Source organism: Crocuta crocuta, unplaced genomic scaffold (assembly GCF_008692635.1).
Source record: "Crocuta crocuta isolate KB4526 unplaced genomic scaffold, BGI_CrCroc_1.0 scaffold190, whole genome shotgun sequence".
Lineage (NCBI taxonomy): Eukaryota > Metazoa > Chordata > Mammalia > Carnivora > Hyaenidae > Crocuta > Crocuta crocuta.
In genome coordinates, this window is record NW_027527955.1 from 4,649,619 (window position 1) to 4,672,093 (window position 22,475).

At 38.9% G+C, this 22,475-nt stretch overlaps 1 protein-coding gene across 2 annotated transcripts in view; it reads right to left on the reverse strand.

Moving 5' to 3' along the window:
- CCDC169 (coiled-coil domain containing 169) overlaps nt 1–16,660 on the reverse strand; it is a 35,795-nt gene extending 19,135 nt beyond the window's left edge. For both annotated transcript variants that reach the window (XM_077752548.1, XM_077752547.1), the window contains exons 1-4: nt 16,501–16,660; nt 14,913–14,992; nt 10,268–10,378; nt 10,108–10,148 (exon numbers count right to left, since the gene is read on the reverse strand). In XM_077752548.1, the coding sequence (XP_077608674.1) occupies nt 10,108–10,148; nt 10,268–10,378; nt 14,913–14,992; nt 16,501–16,583 (315 nt within the window). In that variant the 5' untranslated portion in view covers nt 16,584–16,660. The remainder of the gene's footprint in view (nt 1–10,107; nt 10,149–10,267; nt 10,379–14,912; nt 14,993–16,500) is intronic.
- Nucleotides 16,661–22,475: the final 5,815 nt, after the last annotated feature.

Genomic DNA, 22,475 nt, shown 5'->3' on the forward strand with positions numbered 1-22,475 from the left:
GGATTCCAAGCTTAGCCTACTATATGGTTCAGTTAACATCATTTGTTAAATACATTTTTATAAATGTAAAAGATAATCTCTTTTTAATATTGTTTCAATGGGAAAATACACTCGAAGTTCTTTCTTTTTAAGTTTTTTTACTTATTTTGAGACAGAGAGAAGGAGAGAGTCAGTCAGTGAGGGAGTGGCGGAAAGAGAGGGAAAGAGAGAACCCCAAGAGGCTCCACACTGTCAGCACGGAACCTGATGTGGGACCCGAACTTACAAACTATGAGATCATGATCTGAGCCACCATCAAGAGTCAGACGCTCACCTGACTGAGCCATCCAGGCACCTCACACTCAAAGCTAAGTTCTATATCCTGGCAATGAACAAGTAGAATTCGAAACTAAAAACACAATATGATTTATGTTAGCACCCCTTCCCCAAAATGAAATTCTTAAATACAAATCTAACAAAATGTGTGTAAGCTCTGGATAAGGAAAACTACAAGACTTTGATGAACAAAATTAAAGAACTAAATAAATGAAAACAATATTCCATGTTTATGGCTGGGAAGACTCAATATTGTCAGATGTCAATTCTTCCCAACTCAGTCTACAGATTGAGTGCAGTCCCATTCAAAATTCCAGCATGATATTTTATGGATACTGATGAACTAATTCTAAAGTTTATGGAAGAAGCAAAAGCCCAAATGGCCAGTTCAGCACTGAAAAAGAAGAACAAAATTGGAGGACTGATGTTTACCAACTTCAAGACTTACCAAAAAGCTACAGAATTACGGACTGGTAGTAGCAAAATGATAGAACAAATAGAAAGCCTAGAAATAGACCACCCAGGACAAATAGATCCTTTTTCAGTTGATCTTTGACAAAGGAACAAAGGCAATACCATGGAGCAAAGATACTCTTTTCAACAAATGGTGTCAGAACAACTGGACACCCACATGCAAAATAAAAAAGAATATACACATTTTACATGCTTCACAAAAGTTAGCCCAAAGTGGACCAAAGACCTAAATGTAAAACGCAAACTATAAAACTCTTCGAAGATGACATAAGAGAAAACCTAGATTACCTTGGGTACGGTGATACCTTTTTAGAAACAACACTAAAGATACTATTTATGAAAGAAATAATAAATAACCTGGTCTTTTAAAAAAAAAATGGGCAAAAGATCTTAACAAATACTTCATCAAAGAAAATATACAGATGAAAAATAAGCATATGAAAAGATATTCCGTGTCATATGGCATCAGGGAAATGTAAATTAAAACAACAAGATATCACTACTCATCTATTAGTATGGCTAAACTCAACAATCCTGAAGACACTAAATGCTGACAAGGATGTGGAGAAACAGAGACTCTCATATATAGCTGATAGGAATGCAAAACGGCACAGCCACTTTAGCAGATAGTCTGGCAGTTTCTTAGAAAACTGAACATACTCTTAGCATACGATCCAGTGATTGCACTTCTTGGTATTTATCCAAAGGAGTTGAAACTTATGTCCCTACAAAAACCTTCATATGGATGTTTACAGAAGCTTTATCCATAGCTGCCAAAACTTGGAAGCAACCAAGATGCCCTTCTAGGTGGATGGATACATGAACTGTGGTACATCCAGACAAGGAAATATTATTCAGCATTAAAACCAATGAGCTATCAAGCCATGAAAAAACATGGAAGAATCTTAAATGCATATTACTAAGTGAAGGAAGCCAATGTGAAAAGACTTGATACTGTATGATTCCAACTATAGACTTTCTGGAAAAGGCAAAACTATGAAGACAATAAAAAGATCACTGGTTGCCAGTGATTGGGGGTTAATAGTGGGGAGGAATAAGTGGAACACAGACAATTTTTTAGGGCAGTGACAATACTCTGTATGATACTACAAGGATGGATATATGTCATTATACATTTTCCAAATCCATAGAATGTATACAACCAAGAGTAATCTAAGGTAAACTATGGACTTTGGGTGATTATGATGAGTCAATGTAGGTCCATTCCAGTGAGTAATGTTGGTAATAGGGAGGCTATGCATGTGTAGGGGTAAGGAATATGTGGAAAATCTCTGTACTTTCCTCTCAGTTTTGTTAAGAACCTAAAATTGATCTTAAAAAAAGTATTAATTAGAGGCACTTGGGTGGCTCAATCAGGAGAATGTCTGACTCTTGATTTTGGCTCAGGTCATAATCCCAGGGTTGTGGGATTGAGCTGCGTGTTGGGCTCTGCTCTGAGCATGGAGCCTGCTTAGGCGCCCCTCTCTCTCCTTCTGCCCCACTGCTTTCTCTCTTTCTAAAATAAAAATAATAAATAAATAAATACATAATTGAAAAATATTAATTAATTTAAAAAATTGCTCTGGAGGGAAAACAAGGAGACATTTTGGATTTTCTAAAAACTGTATTGGTCATTAAATACTCTGAACCACTAAAAGCAAGATACTTGTTTGTTTGTTTTTTTAAATATTTTTATTTATTTCTAGGAGAGAGAGAGAGAGAGACAGCATGANAGATATTTGTAATTATTCATTTATAAAATCATTATACACATCAGAAACCCTTTAAAATTATAAAATTAGGGGCGCCTGGGTGGCTCAGTTGGTTACGTGTCCGACTTCGGCTCAGGTCATGATCTCACGGGTCCGTGGGTTCGAGCCCCGCATCGGGCTCTGCGCTGACAGCTCAGAGCCTGGAGCCTGCTTCAGATTCTGTGTCTCCCTCTCTCTCTGCCTCTCCCCTGCTTGCTCTCTGTCTCTGTCTCTCAAAATAAAGACATAAAAAAATTGTTTTAATTATAAAATAATATTACAATAACTTTAAGGTTCATTCTAGATTTGATGTCTTTAATTTATTGACTCCAAAATGAACTATTTTTACAAATTATTTTATCAAAGGCATAGTCTCTCATCCCATCACTTATAATTTATCAGAAGACCCATAACTTAATGTTTTTTATCTTCCTAAGGAGCTTGTTTTATCTGATAATATAATCAGTGGTCACATACTAGAAAACTACAGCCTAGAGAGACATAGAAAGCTATACCTAAACTGAAGACTCCGCTGGCAATTAACCAAAAATAAATCACATACACAAAGATTAATTCTCCTTTTATCATGGAAGAGCTATTTTGTTTCTGATACTAATAAGTTCTTAATCTTTCACCTATTTCCTTGGAAATAGGAAAAGTTCACTTTCTAATAATACATTGAAACAACAGGGTAAAAATAAGAAATTTCAGCATACTTTTACATACCTGAAACCAAATATACTTAATTTTTTTAAGTCCCTTTCTTCTATCTCAAGTCAAAAGGACACAATATCTATTAGCCACCTATTTTTTAAGCAATGGTAGCTGCTATGCCATACTAAAGAACAGTAAAAACTACAAGTAAAAAAAAAAAACACTCTACTGATTGCTTACAAGAGAAAAATATGAGAATACAATTAATCACAGCTCGTAGATAAACAGTACTTTTCAATGAAGGCAATTGCAACAGAGTGGATACAGCCTTCTGTGTGCTTAAATACCAAGCGCCCCCTTGTGGACGGCGTTGTTATTAGATTTATATATAAAATCTGTGTAACTTGTTTTGTGATTTGAGGCTACACCTGTCTCCAAATTGACACATGCTCTTTGGGGAGAACACAAACCTGGTGGTATCTGGGACAGAATATATCAGGAAGCAGAATCAGATGGATTCTACAGGTCTACCACCAGCCAGATGGCTAGTGGGAATTCCACTTTTCGCTTGGTTTACATCACATTCTTGAGAATCCACGATCCCGTCAGTAATCCTTTCACTATATGGCTGATATATTGCTTTAAACACAAATGTACTTAGAGGCTTCAGAAGTGCTTTAGGTTCATTATTGTTAATTCCTAGTTATTAGGCTCTAAAATGTTTATTTTTGGCTTTAAAAACAAAATTTCTAACAACGTTCTGAATGTGGAAATGACAGAATGAGCCCAGTAGGAGCATGACTGGCCGTGTCAGTGAGGTCCTGGCTCCTAGGAAGGTCCAAACTGGGCTGGATGTTTGTCCAGGAGCCCATGAAAGAACTAAACTAAAAGAAGAATCTGAATCATAATAAAGGGAATCACACTAGGGAAAATGATTTTGGGCATTAGGATGAGCCAAAGAGTAGGATGATGATTAAGGATGTTGAAAGTCAGCACGTGGAACATAAATGGACCAAAATAGAGAATGATATGAAGGGAGAGTCTTGTTTCTTTGAAGGCTCAAGTGCATGATGAAGAGACTAGTCCAGCTGTTTGAAGGCATTTGTAAGACTTAAAAACATCTCTTCCTTCAAGCCTCTCCTGTTAATAAGCTGGACAAGGAGAGGGCTTTTATGGTTTGTCCTAAAGAAAGCTGAAACATACTTCAGAAGGGAAACTAGATAAATATCCAAAGTTCACATTTCAAGAAGTCAATTGACTAAAGTATTAACTTGCAAAGAGGCCAATTCACCCAGGATTCTAAATTTACCAGTTCATCAAAAATTTGCTCTTAGTAGCATCTTCCATACACGTGAGCTTATAACCTAAATATATTCTTTTTCTGAATATGTTTTCAATGATGAGACTAAATGTAAGCCATTCTAAGTTTTAGCTCCTAACTAACTGAACAGTCTTTAAAATGCTACTCAGGTTATATTAGTAAGAATGTATTCGAAGGTTTAGATTTCAGCAAATTAACTTCCTTGACTTGATTTTCTACAAATCAATCAAGAGTCTTCCAGAGAACATTTAATGTGAAACTCAACATTTTCCTAAATAATGTTTTTCTGTTTCCATGCATTCTCCTCCCTGTCTCCCATCACTGCATAGCCTTGTTGGCTTTAGGAGCGGGATCTTCTGAGTTATATCCATCTGACTGACAGAATGTTTATTCTGGTGAGAGGTTTCCCAGAAGGGTCCAAGCTGTCTGGATGTAATGAGAAACAAGGGAATGCACTGATGGGAAAAAGAAGCAGAGAGAAAGAGAAGTGCTATGGTCTGAAGGACTGTGACCTCCCCAAATTCATATGTTGAAATTATAATGCCTCATATGATGGTATTAGGAGGTGGAAACTTTGGGAAATGCTCAGGTCGTGAATGTGGAACCCTCATCAATAGGATAATGCTCTTATAAAAGAGACCCCACCGAGCTCTCAAGCCCCTTCCCACCATGTGAAGACACAGACAGAAGGAGCCATCTCTGAACCAGAAATTGTGCTGTTACCAAACACCATCATCTGCTGGTGTCTTGATCCTTTCAGCTTCCAGAACGGTGAGAAATAAATCTCTGCTGTTTCTAAGCCACACAGTCTGTGATATTCTTTTATAGCAGCCCCAAAAGACTATAAGATAAGGGGCATCGATTTTATGACTGCTAAGGGATCAAGGACTGGGACTTCCACCATGCAATAGAGTTGCCGGGAGGGATATGATAGAACTTTTTGACGAAGACTTTATAGTAACTTTTGCCAAGAGAGACTACCCTGTAAATCTTTTTCTGAGGGACACAGATCCCATAAATCTGTTGTGGTACTCAAAACACTACCGGGGAACCACCTATGGGGCTATCTACCAGGAGCCATAAAGCTCTGATAAAGAGATCACCTTCTAACTGGAGATTAATAAGGAAGCCTAGAATGCCAAGTCAGAACCTGAAAAATAGCTATTGTTCATCAGAGACAACACAGCCTATCTTTAACTCTTAGTCATTTGGAATGCTTAAGATAGATTCCAGTCTGCTAGTGAATGGATACATATCTTTGCTCAATACACCAGGAAATTCTTGGAGGGAACATTAGGTAAGCACTAGGTTCTTCTCGTGGAAGGAAATAAAAGGGGTTAGAAAATGGCCACTCAGCAACTCCAATAGAAGTAACAGTTCTGTGCTTTTTATTATATCCCGGAGGAAGCCCCTGTTTTCTGGTCAGGTACTAAGGAGCCGTAGAATTCTACTATAGTTTTAAGAAGGCACCAAAAGATTCGCAATGTCTATAACAGCACAGCGGAATAAGTGAAAACATATTGCACAACTTTCCCTTGCCCTTATTTCCTTGAAATGCGTCAAGGCTAATTTCACAACAGACTTGTTATAATGAAACTTAGAGTTCCCTCTAAAGTTTCCATTATCAAGGGAAGGGAAGAAAGGAACTAACACTTTATCAAAAAAAAGTGCTTACTGTGTCAGGCACTATGCTATTTGCTTTATATAATTCTAATAATCTTTATGACAACCTTGCAAGAGGGCTTAGTTAACTCCATATGATTTATTTATTTTTTAATGTTTTATTTGTTTATTTATTTTTTGAGAGAGAGAGAGAGAGACAGCGTGAGCAGGGGAGGGTCAGAGAGAGAGGGAGACACAGAATCAGAAGACAGGCTCCAGGCTCTGAGCTAGCTGTCAGCACAGAGCCCGATGCGGGGCTCTAACCCACGAACCATGAGATCATGACCTGAACTGAAGTTGGACGCTTAACCGACTGAGCCACCCAGGCACCCCTGCATTTTACAGATGAGGAAATTAAGCCTCAGAGAAACGAAATAATTTCCTTTAGTGTCCCACGGTCTGAATTTGAATCAGGACAGTCTAATTCTAAAAGTCATGTTTCTGGGTAAAGTGAGTTACACTCACTCAAACTGTCTCACCCCTGCTTTTTCACTACACCACATTTTCTCTCAGCATCCTATCTTCTAATTGGCACTTGCTCACCTTCTTCCCCTTTTAATCAATAATGTGTGGAACTTCGGACCATGTGCTTTTTCCTACCATGCACCTGGAATTTCCCGGGGAACATTCTTCTGCTAAACATTCATTAAAAGCTTCTCCTCCCTTAACTTCTGTAACACCACTCTTTTCTAGTTCTCCCTTCTCCCTTTCTCAATATTTTTCCTTTTCAGCCATCTTCACTGAATCACCTCCTTCACAAGCTAACACCTTGTGTTAGTATTCCCTAGGGTTCCGTCCTCCATCCTACTTTTCGGACCATGTATTTCTTTCAGAACTTTCACACTTTCACGACTTCAAAGGACACTGATGACTCCATGATCTCTCTTTTTGGAAAGACAACTTTCCATGGGCTAAAGCCATGTCCAGGTGCTTGCCTACCACTATCATCTATGTAATATACACAACACTAAACTCATTTCCTAACGCTCCACCTAACTCCGATTCCTACAGTGCTGGTTCACTATAATCATTATTCAAGCGAGAGCCCTTACTCATCCTCCAGTCCTCTCCCAGTCTCACCCCAGCATCCAAGCACTCATGAAATCCACATTCCTAAATATCTCTTAAATGTAATCTGTTACATTGGCTCCATCGCCATATACTACTGCCCAAGTTGGACAACTCACCTCCCCTTACCTGGACTGCTACAAAATTGTTAACAGGTTTCCCTGCTTCAAATCTCACTGATTCTAGGAAAGCCTTTTTCCACGGGGGTAAAGGCTTTTAAAATCTATATTAAATACTTCAAAAGCTTCCCAACACATATAAAAAGGTTCACATGCATACAAAATTGTTTGTTATATTTCCAGTCTTATCTCCCATCACCTCTTTTATTTATTCCAGACCTACTGAATTAACTGCGGACCCGGGGTGTCTTTAGATTGACCCAGAGGGATTCTATCATTCTTTGAAAATGTGCAAATCTGAATTTCATAAATATTGTTTTTGTATAAAGAATAAGACTTAATATATTATCTTTTATCCTTTAATATCCTTGAGATTTTGTCATTGGAAACCAAATTCTTGGATCCCAGTGTTTTTTGCTCAGTAGTTGGCTACTTCCACCACCAGCTCCTTGGCTAGATTCCTAATCCCCTGCTGTTCAGACCCGCCTCCCTCCTGGATTCCACGTGTAAGAAAACCCAAATACTCACACATGCAGGCATCTGCCCCCAAAACAGAAAGAATCAGTTCCTCAAGAGCCTGAGCTTTCATTAGCTTTCCTTTTTGCTTGGTCCATGGCCCTACTCTTGATTCTTCTAAAATTTCTTTAGGCCTTTATTGAAGAGAAATAAAATTCTCTGTCTCCAGAGCTTACCCTCTTAGAAAACCACATTTTTTCCCCAAGAATAACACAAACTCATCAAAGGGAAGAAATGTATATTTTGTCAACATGAGTATGTTACAGAGCCTGATACACCAGTCAGAAAGCCAATCAAATGCTTCTCAGGTATGCTATAAAGTTTTGTACCATGTCACACCAGCACTTGCTGCTACTCTCCATAAGGCTGGTTGGTGATACCCAATTTCTTGAGCTAGTGCTGAGGATAAGTTATCAAGAAACAGGGAGCCAGAATATTTTATGTTCTGTCAGTAGTTTTTTATATTCTATATTCCGTAAGTAGAGTTAAAACTCTATCTACAGTTAAGAACAAGGCTTAAAACAGGCCTTGCAGCAGTTTCTACATACCACAAGATGGCGGTATGACTCTATGGAAGGAAGGAAATGTTATTTTCCTGACTTTCCAAGACCTAGAAAAAGGGTATTTCTGGGTTGAAAATAACAGAGGTGTACAAATTAGATTATTTCTTCCTTGATTCATTATTTTAAAAAATACAATATTTTTCTGTATTTTTCACTAAAGGTCTGCAGTTATTCAAACAGTGATCTCCATCAATGCTCTGGTCCCCAGGACCTCTGTGAATATAGCAATCAGTTTGGTGCTCTACGCAACACTATTAAAAACCATGTTATTTCTGACAAGTGGTATAGAATGGCTGTTGGCATAGTATGGTGTAGCCAAATGGGCATAGGTTTTTAGAGAAAGAGAATCGACTTCCACATTTCCAGACTGTGTGATTTTGAGCAAATCACTTAATCATTTTTTTGTTTTTGTTCTTGTTTTAAGAGAAAGAGAGAGAGGGGCGCATGGGTGGCTCGGTTGGTTAAGCGTCCGACAACGGCTCAGGTCATGATCTCCCAGCCCCTGGGCGGGCTCTGTGCTGACAGCTCGCTCAGAGCCTCGAGCCTGCTTCAAATCTTGTGTCTCCCTCTCTCTCTGCCCCTCCCCCACTCGTTCTCTGTCTCTGTCTCTCAAAATAAAATAAAGACATAAAAAAAATCTTTTGAGAGAGAGAGAGAGAGAGTGGGGGGGAAAGAGGCTGGCTCTACACTCAGTGTGGAGCCTGATGCAGGGCTCAATCCCATGACCCTAGGATCATGACCTGAGCTGAAATCTGGAGTTGGACTCAAATGACTGAGCCACCCAGGGACCCCTCACTTAATTGTTTTAAGCTTAATGTCACATGTATTAAAGGCAATATTAAATTTTATCTCATGGAGTGTTATAATCCTGCCAATTTAGGTGAGTATTGTATTTTCATTTTCATATTAGGTACCCTTGAGTTTTAATAAGATTTCCATGTTTTTCTGAATATTCTTTAAGTAAGAATGTAGCATGAGTTATAAAGAAAAAGCTATTTCCAAGCATGCTCTAGACCCAGCAAAAGTCATGCTTCAGATCTTCTCTACATTTTAAAGGATAAACATTTAAATCAATGAAAACTAAATAAATGTGCTTTGTAAAGTATAAAACATAAATTTAAGTAATTTATCAGGAGGAAAGGATGTCATTAGGTCTGCCCAAAGAAAAAGTAGGTAGATCAGCTCAATGAGGTTTCTTTCATGTTATAGAGTAATTTTATGGGTTCTATGTTGGATTTCATACAGAGTGTGTGTGTGTGTGAATGTGAATATATGTGTGTATATATCTATACATGTGTATATGTATATTTCAGAGGAAATAGAATGCAAATGTTTTTAGATAGGTGAAAGATCTGGATTTCTCTGTTTCATAGGCTCTTTTAGGTTACAGGAAATAAACACACTTGGTTTCTACCCAGACTGATTATTGAAATTCTTTTTCTTCCGTTTTGATTGTACCTGCAAACCTGCCCAGCTTTATAAGGTGGACATTAAGTTGAAAGCTTTGCTACAGGACTCCTTACTTCCTAGGAATAGTTCCATTGAACAATTCCATTTTATTTGGAACTTGCTACAGTCCCTAAATGTTTTGGGGAATCTGTCTAAAAAAATAAGTACATAATTTCTTTCTTTCAATTATTCTCAGTTAACCAGCTTTAACTCACCACTGGCATTTGTTCATAGACATGGATGGAAGACAATTTATCTACAATAAAGTAAATATGAACAATTAATAGTCTATCACTTTTAAATCAACTTAAAAACAGATAGATAGATAGATAGATAGATAGATAGATAGATAGATAGATAGAGTTGCTTCTGTACCTGAAAGATTTCCACAGATTTTTTCCACTTTCTCTTCTAGAGAAACAATTTGCTTTTCTAGCTGATCATTCAGTTCAAGTTGTGTCTCATAACGAACTTTCCATTTACCACCTGAATGAAAAAGGGGGGAAAATCAAGATCACTTTGCCACCTCTCATTTATTCATTAAAACACCATTAACGGCTCAGTCTTACTGTACTTGACTTTGTTAGCAGTGTAGATGAACTAGAGTGAACTGATTTTTTGTTTTGTTTTCATTTATTTTTGAGAGAGAGAGAAAGACAGAGTGAGAGCCGGGGGCTGGTGAGCAGAGAGAGAGGGCGACACAGAATCCGAAACAGGCTCCAGGCTCTGAGTTGTCAGCACAGAGCCCGACGCAGGGCTCAATCCCACAAACCATGAGATCATGACCTGAGCTGAAGTTGGATGCTTAACCGACTAAGCCACCCAGGCCCCCCTCAAATTGCTTTGCAGTCTTAAAGAGGGATCTTAGCTAGGATCAGTACAAGAAAAAGCAAAATCAAATAAAAACGGAAACATTCTAGAAGTTCAATTCATGGTCAATTTTATGAATTGACCTTGGAAGAGGAAGCCTATAAAGCAAGAGAAAATTAGGTGAAACCCTATCTGTTAGATACGGATTNTTTTTGGTATAAGAGAGATAGCAGTGTTAACAAACACAAAGCAACAATGCCAAATAATACATTTTAAACTGTTTAAAAGAACACAGTTGAATTGGTTGAAACTTGACCCTACATAGATTTTAATATTTCAGTCATGTTTAATTGTATTCGTCAGTGTATTTATAATGATAACAGTGATGAAGCTATGTTGATTTGAAAAGACTTTGTAAAATAAGAAAATGTTAACAAGGAAAGGAAAAAGCGTAATCTGGGCTTTGATGCCAGAATGCCTGGATTCCAATACAGATCTATTACTTACCACCTCATTAACGTTGAGAGAGATATTTAGAATCCATGGATCTCAGTTTTTTCATCTATTAAATGGGGTAATAATGTTTTTTCAAAGAGTAGTTTCAATTTTTAAAATACACTTAAAGCTCTACACAAATACTGACTCTTCTCACTTTTAAAAAATCTCACCTGAACATCTTCCTTCCTGTTCTTTATCTAGTCACTAAGCTGTAAGATGAATTTCAGATTAAAACATAAACCACTTTTTTTTGCTCACGTAAGCAGCACATATACTCAAATATAAACCACTTTTTTCTGCACATATTTCCTATGAATCCTAAAGGGCTTCAAGAGGCCTATGGAAAGTGAAGCCCTTTGCAGTTGTATTTGCTATTTAACCTAAAAATTAATCCAGTTACAAGCCTGATAGATTAAACAAGTATAAACAAGTTAAGAGTGGGAATAGAAACCACTCTTTTAAAGAGTTCTGCTGTACACAGACAGTGAAAGATGACAGTATAAAAGGAAATGTGGGGGCCAAATGAGCTTTGCCATTTTTTTGACAAAATAAATTCAGCCCATTCGTATGCTTTGGGAATGATCCAGGTGGTATGAGAAAGAAAGAGGTCAATTGCTGGAGGCATGTCCTTGGTAGGTGAGAGAAGATGGGATCTAAAGCACAAGTGGAGGAGTAACATTAGCTAAGAATACAAAGAGGAACAGAGGAAAGGAAGAGGATGTGCAAAGATGCAGGCAGGTGCATAGCTTTCTTGGTAGAAACAGGTGGAAATCTTCTGATTCTCTTTTCTCTTTGAAAGTAAGCTTATAGCTGATAGTGAGATGGGGAGAGAGGTGATGGAGATTTGCGGACAGTGGTAAGCATGAAAGAATCATCTAAACAGATGTACCCAGAGGCGTCTGGGTGGCTCAGTCGGTTAAGCATTCGACTTCAGCTCAGATCATGATCTCACAGTTTGTGAGTTCAAGACCCACGTCGGGCTCTGTGCTGACAGCTCAGAGCCTGGAGCCTGCTTTGGATTCTGTGTCTCCTCTCTCTGCCCCTCCTCATCTTGTGCTGACTCCCAAAAATGAATAAACGTTAAAAAAAGTTTTTTAAATGTACCCATAGTTGCCACTTACACACATATTTCTTTTGTAATATTAAAAAGTAATAAATTCATTTTAGAACTTTAATATCGCCCCATTGTCTTCAGGATCAATACAAACTGATTAGCATCACGTTTCTTCCTTTGTCATCTTCATAAACCTTAATCTCATCTCCTGTTATATTCTCAAGACTATCTATATTCCATGTTTATCAACTACTTGAGTTCTACTCAAATGGCCTTATGTTTAATGCTTCCTGTGACAGATTGTATTTGCCAAAGATTACTGAAAAAATATATCGCATCGCATCCCCTGTATTCTTCTGTACTGTGACCTTCATAAGAACAGTTTACTTCTACATGCCTTTGAATCTGTGACTGTTTTTGACCAATAGAATATGGTGGAAATGACATTATACCAGTTCTGGAGGTAGCCCTTAAGTGGTCTGGCAGTTTCTGTCACTTGGGCCCTTTGGAACACTTGCTGTTGGGATACATCTTCTTGGAACCCAGCACCATGCCGTGAGAAGTAAAAGCTACAAGAGCCATAGGTAGGTATTTCTGATAAGCAATCCCTGCTGGGCTCCCAGCCAACAGCCAGTATCAGATGCTAGCCATGTGAGTGAGTCACCTGGGAATGTCCAGCCCAGTTGAACCTTCTGCAATCACATGAGACTCCCAATTACTAAATTCCCAGGTTAACCCAATCAATCCAGAAGATTGCGAGAGATAATTTGCTATTTCAAGCTCCTAGGTGGTTTGCCATGCAGCAACAGATAACCAGAGCTATGCATGCTGCTGTGGTAGATAGCAGCTATCATAGCAAGAATATAGTGATCGATAGAAGATCTAGGATGAAATGATATGCTATATGATCTCAGCAAGTTATTTATTATTAAATTCCTGAATTCCATTTTTCCATAAATGGGAATAATCATAACCTCACCTGACACAGTCCTGGCCTTAGTTAAAAAGGGGTATACGTTTCTGATCCCTTCACCTCTGACTATAGCTTTGGCCCACAGAGGAAAGAAAGACCTTTCTTGCCAATCATTTTACCCTTTTATTTATTTATTTTTTTATAGGCTCCATTCCTGACATAGTACCCAACATGTGGCATGAACTCATGACCCTGAGATCAAGACCTGAGCCAAGATCAAGAGTCAGATGCCCAACCAACTCAGCCACCCAGGCACACCTATCTTTTCTTTTCATGCACACAAACCAGCTCCTCCTCATGAGAAGACCTGTTGATAATACAATTTGTTGGGCTTACATTTTACCAGTGGGCATGGTTATTGCATTGTATACATATATGTGAGTGTGGTGTGTTTTGTCTGTAGCTGGATGAGAAAAATTAAGTGAGGCTTGCCACTTCAACTACTTGGTAAGTGCACTCATAGTCTCCCCACCACAGAGCCAGTTATAGCCCAGAAATAGTTATATCCCAGATATGAAGATGTAGCAAACTACTTCAGGATTGGGACAAAGCCATGTTCTCCAATCAAGCTTTAAAAGAGCCTTGGGTACTTAAGAAAAGTAGCATTTTACTTCTTATATAGTTACTAATTTTTTTTATTCATGGCTTCCCTAATTGAAAAGTATAAAAGGGTTTAAGAACCAAAGTTCACCCCTATAAACCCAATAAAATCCTACTGTTCTTTAGCATTCGGTTCAAGCACTGCCTCCTCTGGAAAGACTGTCTTTATGCCTTCATCCAAGTTGTATTAAGTTCCCTTAACTGGGTTTCCATTTCTCCTTATACAGGACTTACATCCCTTCTTGTATTCACATTTCAGTTTGATATTTTCTCTCAATGGTCAGTGAACCTTTTTAGAATAAAGAAAGGAAAGGTCTTCCATTCAATGTGTTGACATATGCCAGGATCTCATATTTGTGGAATGAATTAAGATCTTACATACATTTTAAGTTTTAAGGATATATGGGTATGTGGGTGTGCATATGTGTGTGTGTGTGCTTGTGCACAACACTTGTCCCCCCACCCCCACTTGCCCCACCATTTTTCCAACACAAATAGCCAAAACCTAGATAAAGATTTTAAAGTTATAGCCAAATCCAGAAGATATTAAGTTAAATAGAAAAGCTGTGGTATTTTATCATCTGCCCAAAACAATAATGTATTGATGTCATGTAACAAAGGTTTTGCTAACTAATGAATATTTTGAACTTGTAAATAGATGAATAATTATACAGTAACAGGTTTGACATTGAAAATATTAGCTTTAAATCCTAATAATTAATAAATTATTATTAATACTGCCAAAAAGCAGTGCTGAGATCTTGGTAATGCTATTTCCCGTATCTAATTTAATGAACTAGCAGAATCTTGGCAAAATAAACAATAATTATACAAGAGTCCCATATAAAAATATTTATTTACAGGGGCGCCGGGGTGGCTTAGTCGGTTAAGCGTCCGACTTTCGCTTAGGTCATGACCTCGCGGTTCGTGGGTTCGAGCCCCGTGTCGGGCTCTGTGCTGACTGACAGCTCAGAGCCTGGAGCCTATTTCAGCCTGTGACTCCCTCTCTCTCTGACCCTCCCCTGCTCATGCTGTCTCTCTCCTAGAAATAAATGAAACATTTAAAAAAGTATTTATTTACATACCTTTGTCATTAGTATGGAGTTTGGCTTCCAGTTCCGCTATCTTGTGTATTATTTCAAGCATTGATAGTTGCACTATATCCCTATTATTAAAAATATCTTATTAATTACGATCCAATTATAACATGAAAAGAATAATACATAGGAATGCACAACTACTTTAGGAACAATTTGTTATGAAACATCTCTTATTGAAGGCATGGTTGAGAATCTGAAATCAGGCAAATAAAGGCTTCTAATTACCAAGGGCCACAAGAACACTAATATGCACTAAGGCACAGAGGCCCCCAGGTGACCATTAGGAACCCTTACTCTTAACTTCAATATGATCCCAACAAGTTGTTATCTGGTTTCTCAAAGCCCAGCAAATGAACTGCAATTTATTAGAGAATGGAATAGCTAGGGCAACAGGTAACAACTGATGACCTGAAACAAAGAGGAAAACAGAAACACTAATAAAAAAACACACACACATATACACACACATACAAATAGCATTCCAGAGATGATCTATTTAAGACATCAGTAAAGTAGCACATTAATTATTAAAATTTGATAACCGAATCACTTATGCAATATGTATTTTTGAATGCCTATTATGTCAAAGCATTGTGCTAAATGCTTAAAATACTACAGTGAATAAGTGAATTGAACAATAGCAGTAGCAGTGGCTTCCATTGAACGTTTATTATGAACTGATGAGAAGTGCTTTACATACTTTTCACTCAATCCTGGCAACAACCACATCAAGTATAATGATTCTTACACCAATCTTAGAGTTGAGAAAACTGAAGCTTTGTGGTTCATTAACTTGCCCAACATCAGGTACTTACTAAGTGATGAGAGCTGGGATTTGAATTTATGTAGGATTCCTCTTAAGTACTTGCTCTTATAGTCTACTGCCTCAGGGAATATGCAACCTGTCCTCAGAATGCTTACAGTTCAGTATCAGACCAAGAAATAACCAAGTAACTAAAATAGGGTGGTTGGAGCCACAATAGAGGAAAGCACAGGAAACTTTAGGGCACATAGGAAAGTCTAAATCTTGTGGGGACTGCTGCTGGGACTCGGGTTATTTTTAAAAATACCTAAAATGTTTTGAAGATTTAATACGAAGTATAATATTGAGTATTTTTTAAGTATATAGGAGACGCATCATTTTTACAAAATGCCACCATTTCTTAAGATGTTCTGAAGGGATGCAAGAGAAGCATATTAAACAAAACCACTGGAATTTGAAACAAAAAAGCTGAATTTTGTGGAACATGAAAACCAAACACATAGTTTAGTATTGCAGGATACGCACACAATACACTCCCTCTGATCTGATCCTAAAGGCAGAAAATCCTACTCAAAATCTGCCCATTTCTAATACCAAATGCTTAATCGAAGAAGCAAATGAATCTTTCCTATAAAACACGGTTTTTAGATGTCACCAGATCTCCCCGGGTATTAATCACACAGCTTGTGTCACATCGACCTCAGTGGCTTCAGTCTTGAAGGGCGGAGCACACGCAGGTGCATTTCCTTGGGCAGCGTGTACCTGAACCCTACACCCGCGCGAAAGTCCGCGCGCCGCCCTTGAACTCACTTCAGATAGATTTCTTCCAGTAACTCCCTTTCGAGGCACTCGGTGCTCACACCGTCGAAGTCGGCGCCTCTTCCTTCCTCCATAATGTCCGATCAGAAACGTCCCACGCCCTTCCCCTCTTCCAGCTAAGACCACAAGACCTGAGGGGACCGACGCCCAGAAGCTGGGAAGGAGAGAGCATTGTCACGAGCTGTCACCATGATTTACTGACTCACAGTTGCCCGCCCGCTGCACCTCGCGGGGACGTCACAGGGCGTCGGCCGGGANCACCGGCTTCGCAGCGGACTGCAGCTAAAGCAGAAAGAGGTCTCGCTGTCCCTGGAACCTTCGTCGAGAAAAGTTCCTCTAGTGCCCGGAGCCTGCGGCCCCATTCCTTCTCCCAAACTGGTGGACGGGAGACGTGCACCAGCCACGTGGCTGACTGCAAGGCAGTAAAGAACTGTTGGCTCCGGTGCTGTTGTAAACACCGACCCATGCCCAGGGTACGCTTTACTCCTTGTTAGGGAAATGCTGAATCCAAGAACGGCTGTGCCTTTCTCTGCTTCCGTTTACTGAGTACCAGAGGCTCTGGCTAAGTGTCTGAGGAGGAGCAGATGCTGAGAAGGCACTGCCTGAACACTGAGTTTCTAGTCCAGATTGTTGAGTTTTGACAAATCTGGAGACTGACTGTCCATGGGCGTAGCTCAGAACTGTCCACTACAGCTTGAAATGTCATGCTTATGTTTGTAATCACAAATTTTGCATTCTGCTCCTGATGTCTGTGCTTTAGTATTATTCCTGGCTCCCTTCCATCTTTGACTAGAAGATTGCACTGCCTTTACTTATGACTTCGCTGGTGCATTTGCCATACCTTGGATCAGTTTGAGTGGTGTGATTATGAGACCTTGTTTTCTGACAGCTATCAGCACAAGTACTCTGGTAAAGAATTTATTTTGCTTACTGCTTCCTCTTTAGTGCTGAGAAGAGCTACCCTTAGTAGTTATGTACCGGTTGTACTAATAAGACAATTTCAAGGATTTTTTTTTAAGCATAAAAAGCACATGTGGTAAATGCTTGTTTCATTTCGTTGCTGCTTACCAGCATGTTTTTTAGAAACTTGGTAATTTACGGGAAAAATACAAAAAGCAAAAGTTTTTTTTTTAATTTTTAATGTTTTATTTATTTCTGAGAGAGAGACAGCATGAGCAGGGGAGGGTGAGAGAGGGAGGGAGACACAGACTCTGACACAGGCTCCAGGCTCTGAGCTGGCTGTCAGCACAGAGCCCGACGTGGGGCTCGAACCCACAAACCTTGAGATCATGACCTGAGCAGAAGTCGGACGCTCAACCGACTTAGCCACCCAGGCGCCCCAGAACAGCAAAAGTTTTGGACCTATGGTCGCTACACTTAAAGTTTGTATAAAATAGAATAGTTCATTAAATGCATGCTGAAACTAAGGAAAGTCTTCAGTTAGAAAGTAGGTTTTAAAAGAGAAAAGAGGGATTCCGGAAGTTTAAAAATCTCTATATTGGGGGATGTTTTAAGCATGGGGACAGTTTGGAATTGTTTGAATAGAACATAAGTGTAGTAAGTAGCACATTTAATGGATAACATATTTAATGTCTAAAAGAACAACCCAGATTTGTTACCAAAAGAGAATTTGAAGCATTTTGAAGAATCAATTCAATTAATATCAAATATGTTCACTGCTTTAAAAATAAAAACCTACAGTTAATTTAAAAATAAGTGTAATATGAGGGACACCTGGGTGCCAGTTGGTTGAGCTTCCAACTCTTGGTTTTGGCTCAGGTCATGATCCCGTGGTTCTGGGGTTCAAGCCCCTCCCTCCCCACCTTTAGGCTCTGTGCTGGCAGAACTTGCTGGGGATTCTCTATCTCCCTTCTCTCCTGCTTGCTTGCTCTCTCTCTCTCTCTCTCTCTTTTAAAAAATAAAAAGAAGTGTAATATGAAAGAATTCTGTCAATTAGTCATGTGGCACGGCAAACCCTGCACTCCCACTTTTGTGCTCCGCCTGGCACAGCTTGCGGGGAGTGAGTTGCAGGTCTCTCAGACCCTCTCCAGTGTTGATTCCCTGCCTTGGTGGCTTTCTTCTTTCTTCCCTAGCCAGACTTCTCATTTCTTCTCTCTTTAAACTCTCCTAAAGACTTAGAGGAGTGGGGGTGGGAGTGAGCTGGGGATGGTAGAGGAATAGTCATAAATATTCTTCCAAATCTTTATGATTTACACCTAAACAATAGCTTTTGAAATATCAAAAGCCAAGAGCTGATGTTTTTGTTCTCTGGTTTCTTTGTAGAACCCCCTGCTTCTTTGGGTCAGGAGGGTCAAGAATTTTCTCCACCTGTAATGCTACTTCCAGATCACTCTTCTTCCATCCTCATGTAAAAACTCATTTCTCTGGTGCTGATTCATAGGGGCACATGTACCCCAATGTTTATAGCAGTGCTTTCAACAATAGTCAAATTATGGAAGGAGCCTAAATGTTCACCAACTGATGAATGGATAAAGAAGATGTGGCTTGAGGCGCCTGGGTGGCTTAGTCGGTTAAGCGTCCGACTTTCGCTTAGGTCGTGATCTCGCGGTTCGTGGGTTCGAACCCTGCGTCGGGCTCTGTGCTGACTGCCAGCTCAGAGCCTGGAGCCTGTTTCAGTCTGTGACTCCCTCTCTCTCTGACCCTCCCCTGCTCACACTGTCTCTCCCTCTCTCCCCTAGAAATAAAAAAAAAAAAAAAAAAATGTGGCTTATATATACAATGGAATACTACTTGGCAATGAGAAAGAATGAAATGCTACCATTTGCAGCAACGTGGATGGAACTGGAGGGTATTGTGCTAAGTGAAATAAGTCAGTCAGAGAAAGACAGATACTGTATTTTTTTCACTCATATGTGGAACTCAAGAAACTTAAGAGAAGACCATGGGGGAAGAGGAGGGGAAAAAATAGTTACAAAAGGAGGTGGAGGGAGACTCTCAAATACAGAGAACAAACTGAGGTTTGATGGGGGAGGGGCAGAGGAGAGGGGAAAACGGGTGATGGGCATTGAGGAGGACGCTTGTTGGGATGAGCACTAGATGTTGTATGTAAGCGATGAATCACCGGAATCTATTCCCAAAACCAAGAGCACACTGTGTACACTGTATGTTAGCTGACTTGACAATATATTCTACTTAAAAAATAATAAAAAATTAAAAAAATAAACCCTCACTCCTCTGATATGCATGGCTTTTAAAAAATTTTTTAATTAAAATTCTAATTCTAGTATAATTAACATACAGTGTTATATTAGTTTCAGGTGTAAAATATAGTAATTCAACAATTATATACATTACTCAGTGCTCATCACAGTAAGGGTGCTCTTAATCCCCTTCATCTATTTTACCCATCCCCTCACCTATCTTCCCTCTGGGGGAAGTTCTTTATACTTAGAAGTCTGTTCTTTCTGTTTTCTTTGCTCATTTGTTTCTTAAATTCCACATATGATGGAATCATTAATCATAAATCCAAATTTCTCTTATTTTAATTAGCATTATACCCTCTATATCCATCCATGTTATTGCAAATAGCAAGATTTCATTCTTTTTTATGGCTGAATACTTTTGCATTGTATACACACACACACGCATACACACACACACACACACACACACACTACCTCTTTGTCCATTATCTATAAATGGACACTTGGGCTGCTTCCGTAATTTGGCTATTGTTAAGTAATGCTGCAGTAGACATGAGAGTGCATATATCTTTTCAAATTAGTATTTTTGCATTCCTTGGGGAAATACCGAGTTGTAGAATTACTGGATCATATGGTAGTTCTATTTTTAGTTTTTTGAGGAATCTCCATACTGTTGCCCACAGTGGCTACACCAGTTTGCATTTCCTCCAACAAGGCATGAGGGTTTTTCTCCAAATCCTTGCCATACTTGTGTTTTTTATTTTATCCATTCTGACAGGTGTAAGGTGGTATCTCCTCTTGGCCATTTGTGTATCTTCTTTGGAGAAATATCTGTTCATGTCTTCTGCCCATTTTTAAATTGGAAAATTTAGGAGTGCCTGGATGGCTCAGTCAGTTAAGCCTCCAACTTTTGGCTCAGGTCATGATCTCACGATTCGTGAGTTCAAACCCCATGTTGGGCTCTGTGCTGACAGCTCAGAGCCTTGGAGCCTGCTTTGGATTCTGTGTCTTTCTCTCTGCCCCTCCCCTACTCACGCTCTGTCTCCCTCTTAAAAATAAACATTAAAGAAACATAAATTGGAAAATTTGTTTTTTGGGTGTTGAGTTTGAGAAATTCTTTTGGACACTAACCCATTGTCAGATGTCATTTGAAAATATCTTCTCCCATCCCATAGGTTGTCCTTTAGTTTTGCTGTTTCTTTTGCTGTGCAGCTTTTAATTTTGATGTAGTAGGACTTCTATGGTTTCAGGTCTTACATTTATTTCCTTTAAAGTTTTAATTTTATTTTTTGGGGGGAGGGCAGAGAGAGAGGGTGACAAAGAATCCGAAGCAGGCTCCTGGCTCTGAGCTGTCAGTACAGAGCCTGATGTAGGGCTCGAACTCAAGAACCCTGAGATCATGACCTGAGCTGAAGTCAGATGCTTAACTGACTGAGCCATCCAGGTGCCCCCCAGGTCTTAATACTGAGATGCTTAATCGATTTTGAGCTTTTTTGTTTATGATGTTAAGAAAGTGGTCTAGTTTAATTCTTTCACATGTAGCTGTCCAATTTTCCCAGTATTATTTGTTGAACAGACTTTTTCTCCATTGCATATTCTTGCTTTTGTCAAATATTAATTGAACATGTATCCTAAACTAAAAGAATTCTCAGATAAGTGTGCGTTTGGGCCAGCACCATAATTACTTTGGTTACGATAGCTTTGTAATACATCTTGAAATCTAGGATTGTGATACCTCCAGTTTTCTTCTTTTCCAGGTTGCTTGGCTAGTTAGGGCCTTGTGTTTCCATACAAACTTTAGGATTATTGGTTCTAGTTTTGTGAAAAATGCTATTGGTATTTTGATAGTGACTGCATTAAATCTGTAGATTGCTTTGGATAGTATGGGCATATTAACACATTTGTTCTTCCAATCCATGAACACGGAGTATCTTTCCATTTGTTATCTTTCTTTCAATCTTTTATGTTTTCCAGAATACAGATCTTTTACCTCCTTGGTTGTGTTTTCCTAGGTATTTTAATTTGGTGCAATTATAAATGGGCGTGCCTTCCCGCTGTGACACCATCTAATCCTCCTTGCTTCCCCAAGGCTTCACAGTCTTCCACTGCCTACGGACTTTGATCAACGTCGTCTTCCCACTGGAAGTCTTACCACATCTTGCCCTTCAACTTGCAACTCTCATCACTTTAATTTCCACTCCACTTCCACAGCTATACTCTGAATCCTGTCATCAGAGTAGCTTTAGCTCAGAAAACTTAAATTCAAAAACTGCCATGTACCAAAGCTGCATTCTTTTAGGTCCCAACTCAGATATTCTCTAAATAGCAATGTTTTATTAACTAGGGATATTGTCTATGGAGCTCCTTAAACCTGCAAATGCTGGGACCCTGTCCCTTATCTCAGAGATCTTGGTTCTTTGATAGCACACTCTTAACAATTTGCTCTTCAGCTGGCTTCCAAATCTTAACAAAAATAGATTAGTGTGTGTATGTGTACAAAGAACACCCTCCATTACTTGCTGTTTCCTCCAATGAATAGCTTCTCCAGGTGATCAGTTTCTTCACATGTGACAACTTTTTACATAAAATACATTTGAAGATATTACTTGTTTTTCCCCCACCTAATCTATATTCTTACAATTTTTAGTTAATCTTTCTGTATCTTTAAAATATATTGTGAATAGAAAAAAATTTTGAAGAAAAACAAAGTTATTGAGAAACACCACAATGTTCTAAGTATTTCTGTTGCCAAACTACTTACAAAATGGCAAAATCCGTTAGGAAGTCTCGAGTTTGGCAAGA